The 11,490-nt window shown below is 47.2% G+C and overlaps 1 protein-coding gene across 1 annotated transcript in view; it reads right to left on the reverse strand.

Annotated features, from left to right (window-relative positions):
- Positions 1 to 8,210, reverse strand: part of EEFSEC (eukaryotic elongation factor, selenocysteine-tRNA specific) — a 243,240-nt gene extending 235,030 nt beyond the window's left edge. Inside the window, exon 1 of the mRNA XM_073591890.1 lies at positions 7,862 to 8,210. Coding sequence (XP_073447991.1) covers positions 7,862 to 8,144 — 283 coding nt within the window. The 5' untranslated portion in view covers positions 8,145 to 8,210. The remainder of the gene's footprint in view (positions 1 to 7,861) is intronic.
- Between the last annotated feature and the right edge of the window lie 3,280 nt (positions 8,211 to 11,490).

Consider the following 11,490-nt stretch of genomic DNA (forward strand, 5'->3'; position numbering starts at 1 on the left):
ATGGTGGCTTTAAATGGAAGAAAGAGATTCTGTGGACAGTTGTCCTTAGGAGCACCTTCTTAAACTGACAGGACTAATCTGTGTACCACATGAGCACCTACTGTACCCAGTCTGTGGGAGCCAGAATTATTGTTGGTTGGTAGGGCATGAAATACTTATTTTACTCACTGAACTGCGACTCCATTTATAACATTTGTATTGTGTTTTTTTTTTTGGATTTTTGGTTGATATTCTGTCTTTATCATTTAAAATACACCTATGATAAAATAAAAAAAATATTTCTTTGTAAGTGGGCAAACTTACAAAATCTGCAGGGGATCAAATAATTAGTTCCCTACTGTACATGCACACATCTAATTTTAGAAGTCCTCTGCCCATCCATGGTGGTTGATCCTTATCACAGAATGTGATTGTAAAGCCTAAACATTTTTTACCTTCTTGCATTTAGGTAAAAAATGTTTAGGCGTCAGGCTGTCAGCATCCCCCCCTCCCCTCTTTACTTACCTGAGCCTTCATTCTATCCAGCGCCGTGCATGTCTGCAGCTCTTCTCTCCCCTCACTTCCGGGTCTTGCTGGCTTTGCTGGGGCACCAGGAGCCATTGGCTCCCAGTGCTGTCAATCAAAGTCAGTGATGATGGAGCGGAAGGCGGAGCAGAGTCCCGTGGTCTGTGTCGATGGATACAGCAGCGGGGCTTGGGTGTGAGCTCACACACACACACACACACACACACACACACACACACACACACACACACACACACACGAGTGCCCCAATGGGAACTGGCTTCCCTTGGACAGGGAGGAGGGGCCAGGAGCGCCGATGGGGGACACGAAAAGAGGAGGTTTGTGGCTGCTCTGTGCAATGGAATTGCACAGAGCAGGTAAGTAGACATGTCTGTTTATTTTAATTACCTTTACAATCACTTTAACATGATGTACATCAGTCTCTCCTAGACGTCTTTTACTCCTGGTAGAGGCATTTTGGAAGAAAAAAAAGGCTTGAAAATGCGAGTAATGCGTTAAGGCGCCTGGGCGTTAATTAATTTCATTGGCCAAAATAATAATTTATTCTGACCATTGAAATGAATTAACGCTCAAATGCTAAACGCAACCGTGTTAACGCTCGTTTAGACGCAGAAAACATTTTTTTCTGCCAAAACGCTGCTGCTCCTGGATGCGCTGGCAGTGGGATTTTCTTCTGCCTCTAAAAACTGCAAGCACACAATAGGATCCTTCAGGATGGAGAGTGAGGGGGGGCTGGTAAATATGTCTATTTACCAGCCCCTTCCTTTCCTGAATGAACACAATTAGTGATCGGTACCGATCACTCGCTGTGTTCATTCATAACTGAAGCATAGTAAATTTGTGCCTATTTGGGGGGGGGGGGTCTGTTAGCTGCATGGGACCCCGTGGTTTCAAACAGCAGCCCTGGACACCCCTAACAGCCGTGTTATAAATGTCAAGTGTGCATGAGGCCTTATTCCTTCACCCACTGACAAGCATTTAACCCTTGCAGTGTAGGGGGCAACTGCCAGATTCCCTCCTCTCCTTCCAGCTGGCAGCTGCAAGCACAAAATAAGATCCTTCAGGATGGAGAGTGTGTGTGTGGGGGGGGGGGGGGGGGCTGGGAAATATATCATATTTACCGGCCTTTTCCATTCCTGAATGAACACAATGAGTGATCGGTACTGATCAATCACTGTGTGCATCCATAACTGAAGCATAGTATATTGTGTTTATTTGGGGGGGGGGGCCTGCTAGGTTAGCTGTATGGGCCCCCTTGGTTTCTAATAGCCTCCCTGGAAGCCATGAACAGCAGAGTTATAAAAGGTTCAGTGTGCATTTAACAAGCATTTAACCCTTGCAGTGTAGGGGGCGCTATTGCAAGGGTAATTTTTTTCTGCCTGAAGTGGGGGTTTAACACTGCAGAATGACCAATGTATTCAAAAAAATGAACATATATTGAAACCAGTTTATTTGCAGAAAAGGTAATATTTCTTAAAATGTATCAAGCAAAAAAAATAAAAGAATCCTAAAAGAAAAAAAAAAAACAGTAATTTCTGACAGAGACAGGAGAGCCCAGACATCCGGCCTACAGGCAAACATGACTTGTGCACAACAAAAACTCAGATAAATTAAGTTACCCCGAGACATATGCTCTAATCAAGAGACCCTGTGATCGTCGGCCAAGAAGTAGCCTTGCCGGTGAACAGCCAGACGGCGATTCTGCACAGCGCAGGAGATATGAGAAATTAAATCACGGAGGCCATTGATTCAGTTGTCCTTTATTCCATTTAAATCTTAATTTCTTGCAGGCAGCGACTACAGAGACATTACTGGATTTGTAGAGTCGAGATCACTGGAGACTTGCAATAAAAAAAAAAAAAAATTAAAAAAAGCTGAATTGGCATAAATTTTCAATGGATTCCCTCAGATATCAGCATCAAATATTGGTTACTGTGTAGGCCAAACGCCATGTAATTTGGCCGTGGTTAAAGGGGAACTCCAGATTTAGCTAAAAGAACATACATTGACAAGAAATAAACTTCTAGTAAAAAATCTAATCCAAGAACACAGCCTTGTGTAACATCCAGTACTGTAGCAGCGCTCTTGTCAATCATTAATCATGACCAGCATTCATATGAGAACAGTGGCGACTCGTCCATTGGGGGGGGCGCCACCCCCTCTCTCCACGCCACCCCCTACATGCATAATTGATAGCATGAATCTATCCATTGCCGCTGCGGCCACCCCCTATTCATGCGTCCGGCCCCTTTCGGGTCACTGGGTGCATGAATTACAGCAGCGGAAGGATTTTTTTGAAGCACCTGATTAGGAGGCTCTAAAAGGCTTCAAAATAGGGTGGGCTCTGGTCGCAGATACCAGGGTGCCTTGACGAGGCTCTGTGGCTTACGCATGCATTTGCAAATGTGTGCAGACTAAACCCCTGCTTTTAACGCGTACTGTTAGACAGGTTATTTGGTTGTCTGCGGGCTTGTCGGTAAGTTAAGCTTGGTTTTTCCCTTGGACTTATCCTTGGCCTTGTTTAGACTTGGAACCCACCCAGGTGTGTTACAACAGCGAATGAACATTCACTGTTGAAACACTGATCCTCAATCCAGCCAATCAGAAGAGGGTGTGAGACCAGTTTTCCAATGGGCCGAAAAGAGAAGACTCCCTGTTGGCGGCCGAGGAGGAGGCAGGAAACGGAAGCCGCCGTCATGGAGAGCAGGAGAAAAGGAGGCCGCCGGGCAGGGGGAAGCCACCAGTGATGGAGAGCAAGAGAACGAGAGGCCGCCGCCGAGCAGGGGGAAGTCGCTGGTGATGGGGTAAGTGCAACCAACCAATCGAGTTCCGAAAGCAGGAGGTGATCCTAAGTAGATGTTAACCATTGTGCACCAAACACCAAGTGCCACACCGCGTGTTTCACACTCCCATAGGGGTTCAAACTCACCAGAAATCGATACAACACAAGCCTTGAGTAACTCGAAGGGATGTCAACCAGAGAACAGGCATGGTTTAGAGCTGCAAATCACTCCATGGGTAATGGAACATAGGAAGACAAACTCCACATAGTGTGAACCTGTTTTAGCATTTATTGCAACCCCAACCCTCTTAAAATTGCACTTACAATCATTAAAACGTCAGTAAGCACATAAAATAGAACGCGTTTTCACCAATCCGTTGAAATGAGGGTAAATGTCGGCTAGATCAGCGAAAGCCGATTAATCGTAGTTGTCTCTTCCCGGTGGTGACACGCAAACGTCACCTCAAGTCGCTGTGAGGTCACAAACTGACGCGTTTCGTCCTTAAGACTTTGTCTGAGGGCGCCCTCAGAGGAGTTAGGTCAAGGGTAGCATACACTTTCGGCATCTGTAAGAAAGGAGTCAAGCGCTGAATAATGCAACTCCAGCACAAAGCATGGAAGCTACGTCAGTACTGAATCCCCAATGGCCAATAAAAAACAAAAGAAAACAAAACCAAAAAACAATGGTCCTAAAGAACAGGAGAAGCTGGCAAAGACAGGCATAGAGTGCAGTCTTGTCATTGCTGGAGGAAGGCAGACTAAGTGCCAAGTCTGCCATAAGTGTAAGTGTTCCTGTCCCTTATGTTTTATCCTGTTTTAAGAGAATAAAGTGGGGGGTCAGCAACCGCTCGATCACAGCCATTATGTTATTGTTATGTACTACTGACTTTTGAATTTGGTCCTCCTTAGTTGCCAACCCCCACACTCGCCCTTCCTTGCTGCCGACCCCCGCCCTTTGCCCTTTCTTACTGCCGACCCCCACCCTTCGCCCTACCTCACTGCCGACCCCCGCCCTACCTTACTGCCGACCCACGCCCTTCCTTACTGCCGACCCACGCCCCTCCTTACTGCCGACCCACGCACTTCCTTACTGCCGACCCACGCACTTCCTTACTGCCGACCCACGCCCTACCTTACTGCCGACCCCCGCCCTACCTTACTGCCGACCCCCGCCCTACCTTACTGCCGACCCCCGCCCTACCTTACTGCCGACCCCCGCCCCTCCTTACTGCCGACCCCTGCACTTCCTTACTGCCGACCTCCGCCCCTTCTTACTGCCGACCCCCGCCCTTCCTTACTTCCGACTCCCGCCCTTCGCCCTCCCTTACTGCTGAACCCCGCCATTCCTTACTGCCGACCCCCGCCCTAACTTACTGCCGACCCCCGCCCTTTGCCCTACCTTACTGCTGACCCCCGCGCTCGCCCTTCCTTACTTTCATTTACACTACATGGCCCCTTAATACGACAAAGTTGGCCTGTACCTTAAGCAGAGAAACCGCCCCAAAGCATAATGGAGGAAGAAAAATGCTGACCCAAAGAACACCATCCCTAGATTCAAGCATGGAGGTGGAAACATGACGCTCCCTCCCGAGATGTGTGCAAACCTGATCACCAACTACAAAAAGTGTCTTGCCTCTGTGCTTACCAACAAGGGCTTCTCCACCAACTACTAAGTCATGTTTTGCTTGGGAATCAAATACTTATTTTACTCACTGAACTGCAACTTAATTTATAACATTTGTATTGTGTGTTTTTCTGGATTTGTGGTTGATATTCTGCCTCTATCATTTAAAATACACCTATGATAAAAATTATAGACCGTCATTTCTTTGTAAGTGGGCAAATGTTAAAAATCTGCAGGGGATCAAATCATTATTTTCCCCCACTGTATATAGACAATATTTTCTTGTCACAGAGTTCTGCTTTAAAACGACATTAATGTAAGCAATAACAGCTTTCCCTTTAAGGCCTCTATAATTAATCTAGTAGACAAAGAGTCAGGCAGGCTAGGGAGCGCCAACGTTGCATGCCACCCGTCCAGCCCCGGTCCCCAAAACGATTTCAACCGACGCTGGCAGAAAGAACAAAACTAAAAATAATGACAAAATAAGATGGCTGAAACTGATTAAATTCAATCACATGCAGGAAAAAACAAAGAAGAGAACCAGCAAGCAAGAAGGTCCCATTGATGTGTCACTGTGACCTGCACCCACTCAGGAGAGACGGGCTGCTCCGGAGAATGGCCCATTGTCTCATCGTGTGGGCGCATTTTATTTCCGTGGGAAAAAAAAATATGACATGGGACAGCAGCAAGTTGTCAGTTAGTAGCCAAATTCGCATCTCTGCTACAACTCAGTGTCAATAAAAACACGGAATTATTAAAGATGGAGTATGACATAACGGACCAAGTCCTTAACGTGGACGTTTTAAGAACATTGCAAGTCTGCATGAGTTATAAAGCTCCATCCATTATCAATAAAAAAAAAAAAAAAAAGTCATCCTTAAAGGTAACTCCACTTCCGTGGGAAAAAAATATCGCAAATAATAATAATAATATAACATATACAATTTTGACACAAGCCATATCGTAACTTAAAGCGGGATTAACCATTTGGCCAACGGAAAATTTACTACCCCCTTCATGACCAGGCCGTTTTTGCGATACAGCACTGCGTTACTTCAACTTAAAATTGCGACACTGCCCCTAAACAAAAAAGGTACGTCGTTTTGTTCCCACAAATAGATCTTTCTTTTGGTGGAATTTGATCACCTCTGTGTTTTTTTGTACTAGCAACGACAATTTTGAACAATATTTTTTACTTTCTGCTATAAAATATATCCAATTTAAAAAAATAAATAAAATTTATCAATTTAGGCCAATATATATATTGATTGTTTTACACAAAAGTTATAGCGTCTACAAACTATGGGATAGATTTTTTTTTTTCTAGTAATGGTGGATCTGCGACTTATAGTGGGACTGCGATATTGCAGCGAACATTCTGACACTTTTGGGGAACCAGTGGCACTGAGGCTGGGTTCACACTGGAACACGCAGAGGCTCACAGCAGGAGCATTGTGCGTCTCCATTCACCGTTTCAGGTCCGATTTCAGCCCGAATTTTGGTCTGAATTCAGACCTGAAATGGACCAGAAGACGCACAGGGCTCCTGTGCAGTCCGCACCAGAGCCGCTGCAGAGACCACGGTGGGTCCCATGGTGCTCTTTTGAATCGCGTTGAGTCCTATGGTGCTCTTTTAGACCACGGCAGATCCCGTGGTGCTCTTTTGGACCACGCTGGGTCCCGTGGTGCTCTTTTGGACCACGCTGGGTCCCGTGGTGCTCTTTTGGACCACGCTGGGTCCCGTGGTGCTCTTTTTTGGACCATGCTGGGTCCCATGGTGCTCTTTTGGATCGTGTTGGGTCCCTCAGGGCTTTTTTGGACCACGGTGGGTCTTAGGGTTGCCACCTCATCCCTTTAAACCCGAACACATATTAATTACACAGGTTCTGTGGCTGATTAAGGTGGTAATTAAACTCACTTAGTGCTTTATCTGCATTTAATTAGCCTTAGAACCTGTGTAATTCATATGTGTTTGGGTTTAAAGGGATGAGTTGGCAACTCCGCTGGGTCGCGTGGCGCTCTGTCGGACCGTCCTTTTTTTTTTTTTTTTTTTTGACCACACTGGATCCTGTGGTGCTCTTTCAGACCTCGTTGGGTCCCGTGGCACTCTCTCAGACCTCATGGCGCTCTTTCAGACCGCGGCGGGTCCCGTGGCGCTCTTTCAGACCGCGGCGGGTCCCGTGGCGCTCTTTCAGACCGTGGCGCTCTTTCGGACCGCGACGGGTCCCGTGGCGCTCTTTTGGACCACGCTGAGTCCCACAGTCCTTTTTTGGACCACGTTGGATCCTGTGGTGCTCTTTCAGACCTCGTGGCGCTCTCTCAGACCTTGGTGGGTCCCGTGGCGCTCTCTCAGACCTCGGTGGGTCCCGTGGCGCTCTCTCAGACCTCGGTGGGTCCCGTGGCGCTCTCTCAGACCTCGGTGGGTCCCGTGGCGCTCTCTCAGACCTCGGTGGGTCCCGTGGCACTCTCTCAGACCTCGGTGGGTCCCGTGGCACTCTCTCAGACCTCGGTGGGTCCCGTGGCACTCTCTCAGACCTCGGTGGGTCCCGTGGCACTCTCTCAGACCTCGGTGGGTCCCGTGGCACTCTCTCAGACCTCGGTGGGTCCCGTGGCACTCTCTCAGACCTCGGTGGGTCCCGTGGCACTCTCTCAGACCTCGGTGGGTCCCGTGGCACTCTCTCAGACCTCGGTGGGTCCCGTGGCACTCTCTCGGACCTCGGTGGGTCCCGTGGCGCTCTTTCGGACCACGGTGGATCATGTGGTGCTCTTTTGAACCACGTTGGGTCCCACAGTGCTTTTTGGGACCATGCTGGGTCCTGTGGTTCCCTATCAAGCCATGCTGGGTCCTGTGGTGCTCTCTCGGGCCATGCTGGGCCTTGTGGTCCTCCTTCAGACCATGCTGCCCTCCCTCCCCCCTCCAGCAGCACTCACCTCCTATGATGGTCCTGATGAGGGAGGCATGTCCCGGGCAATCCACCAGGGTGAACTGTAAGCGGCAGTATCCGGTGTGTGTCAGGTGTTCGGGGACGGGCACGGTGAAGGAGGAGAAGCCCAGGTCCAGGGTGATGCCCCTCTCCCGGCTCTGCGGGTTCTTATCGAAGGCGGCGGTGGAGGAGGTGGTGCTCAGCGCCTTGGCCAGCGACGTCTTCCCGCTGTCGATGTGGCCGAGCACCCCGACATTGAAGTTCAGGGTCTCCCCCTCGGCAGAAGCCATGAGAAGCAGCAATGCGTTTCAGCGTGGTTGCACGGCACTTCCGCGTTGTGCGCTGCTTATCCTCCCCCTCCCAGGTACAGCAGAGGTGAATATTGGTTCCGCTAAGTGTAAACGAAATTTCCCACACTCAGTTCATCACAGGCTGGTTAAATAAATCTATTATTTTAATATAAACCTGACTCCAGACACTTTGTTTTTGAAAATAGTGAGAAAGAATTAACATTTCTGTGTTTTATGTTACCCCATTAAGGAGACTTTCTTCACGAAGGGGCGTGCTGCCAGTGAAGGAAAATGGGGCAACTAATTCATTGGTGTCAATGGGAGGAATAGTGCCCCATTGTTAGTATCAATGTGAGGAATAGTGCCCCATCATTGGTGTCAATGGCAGATTAGTGCCCCATTATTGGTGTCAATGGGAGGAATAGTGCCCCGTCATTATTGTCAATGGCAGATTAGTGCTCCATCGTTAGTATCAATAGGAGGAATAGTGCCATTGGTGTCAATGGGGGATTAGTGTCCCATCATTGGTGTCAATGGGAGATTGGGCCCCATCATTAGTATCAATGGGAGGAATAGTACCCAATTGTTAGTATTAATGGGAGGAACAGTGCACCATCATTGTTGTCAGTGGCAGATTAATGCCCCATTATTGGTGTCAATGGGAGGAATAGTGCCTCATCATGGGTGTCAGTGGGTAATTAGTGCCCCATCATTAGTGTCATTGGGAGGAATAGTGCCCCATCGTTAGTATCAATGGGAGGATTAGTGCCCCATAATTGATGTCAATGGCAGATTAGTGCCCCATAATTGATGTCAATGGCAGATTAGTGCCCCATCATTGGTGTTAGTAGGAGGAACTATGTTAGCAACAGTGGGGGGGAATAATCCCCCGAGGGCCGGACAAAAGCAAGCAAAGGGCCGTATCCGGCCCCCCTGGGCCGCAGTTTGGAGACCACTGTACTAGTAAATAACCATTACTAGTTTTTTTACATTCGGCTTCTATTGACTTCAAAGGGGATCGGAGTCGGCACCAGAATTTCAGTAAAGTTCACAAGCTTTCAACACATCCCTAGTGCCATTCACAACGATTGGCATCGCATCAACAACTTTACCGTGCATTGCAGTGACGCACACATCGCAGTGACGCACACATCGCAGTGACGCACACATCACAGTGACGCACACATCGCAGTGATTCGCACATCGCAGTGACGCACACATCGCAGTGACTCGCACATCGCAGTGACGCACACATCGTAGTGACGCACACATCGCAGTGACTCGCACATCGCAGTGACGCACACATCGCAGTGACGCACACATTTCAGTAACGCACACATCGCAGTGACTCGCACATCGCAGTGACGCACACATCGCAGTGACGCACACATTTCAGTAACGCACACATCGCAGTGACGCACACATCGCAGTGACTCGCACATCGCAGTGACGCACACATCGCAGTGATGCACACATTTCAGTAACGCACACATCGCAGTGACGCACACATCGCAGTGACTCGCACATCGCAGTGACGCACACATCGCAGTGACGCACACATTTCAGTAACGCACACATCGCAGTGACTCGCACATCGCAGTGACGCACACATCGCAGTGACGCACACATTTCAGTAACGCACACATCGCAGTGATGCACACATCGCAGTGATGCACACATCGTAGTGACGCACACATCGCAGTGACGCACACATTGCAGTAACGCACACATCGCAGTGATGCACACATCGCAGTGACGCACACATCGTAGTGACGCACACATCGCAGTGACGCACACATCGCAGTGACGCACACATTTCAGTAACGCACACATTGCAGTGACGCACACATTGCAGTAACGCACACATCGCAGTGATGCACACATCGCAGTGACGCACACATCGTAGTGACGCACACATCGCAGTGACGCACACATTGCAGTAACGCACACATCGTAGTGACGCACACATCGCAGTGACGCACACATTTCAGTAACGCACACATCGCAGTGATGCACACATCGCAGTGACGCACACATCGTAGTGACGCACACATCGCAGTGACGCACACATTTCAGTAACGCACACATTGCAGTGACGCACACATCGCAGTGACGCACACATTGCAGTGACGCACACATTGCAGTAACGCACACATCGCAGTGACGCACACATTGCAGTAACGCACACATCGCAGTGACGCACACATCGCAGTGACGCACGGCGCCCTCAGGGTTCACGTACAATTTCAAGTCTTCCTTTTTGCCCAGAATTCACACTCTCATGCGACCTTTGTGCCGCACACGTGTCAAAACGCATATCTCACGCTGGGATGTTTTCTCTGAAATCCGACCTTTTTTGTTGTAATGATAAACATTCCTAAATCATCTATAAAACGGACAACAATTGTTTCCATAATATGAAATTCGAATTCCACGCGCATTTCCTGTAACACGGCCATGGAGTAATCCGAGAACTCCCCGGACGTCAGACGCAGATCATGTCAGAGATATTTCCAATTTTATGAACTGCAAAGACCTTCTCTCCAGTGGATTTTCAGTGACTACTCATTTTGAGTTATTATTGTAAACAAAAAGTCATATTTCTGGAGACTGACATGTTTTACAGTCAGCCTTTCTCTTTAAAGCAGAACTCCAGACAAAAATAAAATGAATAGTCCATTAAAAGATATCATTTTTAAAAAAAAACAACTTTTGCTGCAAAATTCATCTTTATTTCAGAGAATTTCTCCCACAACATTTTTTTTCTACCACTAGATGTCCTCCGTCTGATAACTAGGATTATTTCATCCACTTCCTAACTTTGTAAACACCCCTCCTAATATTGAGTAGGTCCCCCTTTTGGCACAAAAACAACCCTGACCCGTCAAAACTAGACATGTGCAGTTCGTTTCGCTCCAAAATTTGGAAGAATTTTTCGTTATTTCAAAAATTCGGATGTAACCGGATTTGCGATTTACAATAGTAACAAATTTAAACGAATCCAAAGCGAAATTTCGGACGAGATTGGAATCAAATTGGAAATGTTTTTCCAATTTCATTTGATTAGTATTCAAATAGTTTTTGAATTTCTGAATGGAATAAAAAAAAAATAAAGCAATAGAATAGAAAAGCATAAAATAGAATAGAAAAGAAAATAATAGAAAAGAATAGAATAGAAAATAATAGAATAGAAAAGAATAAAGCAGAACAAAATAGAATAGAAAATGAAAGAACAGAATAAAATAGAATACAAAATAACGGATTATACAGTAATATAATAAAATAGAATACAAAATAACGGATTATACAGTAATATAATAAAATAGAAAGAATATAACCATCTTCT

The sequence above is a fragment of the Aquarana catesbeiana genome, linkage group LG07, assembly GCF_042186555.1.
Source record: "Aquarana catesbeiana isolate 2022-GZ linkage group LG07, ASM4218655v1, whole genome shotgun sequence".
Classification (NCBI taxonomy): Eukaryota; Metazoa; Chordata; class Amphibia; order Anura; family Ranidae; genus Aquarana; species Aquarana catesbeiana.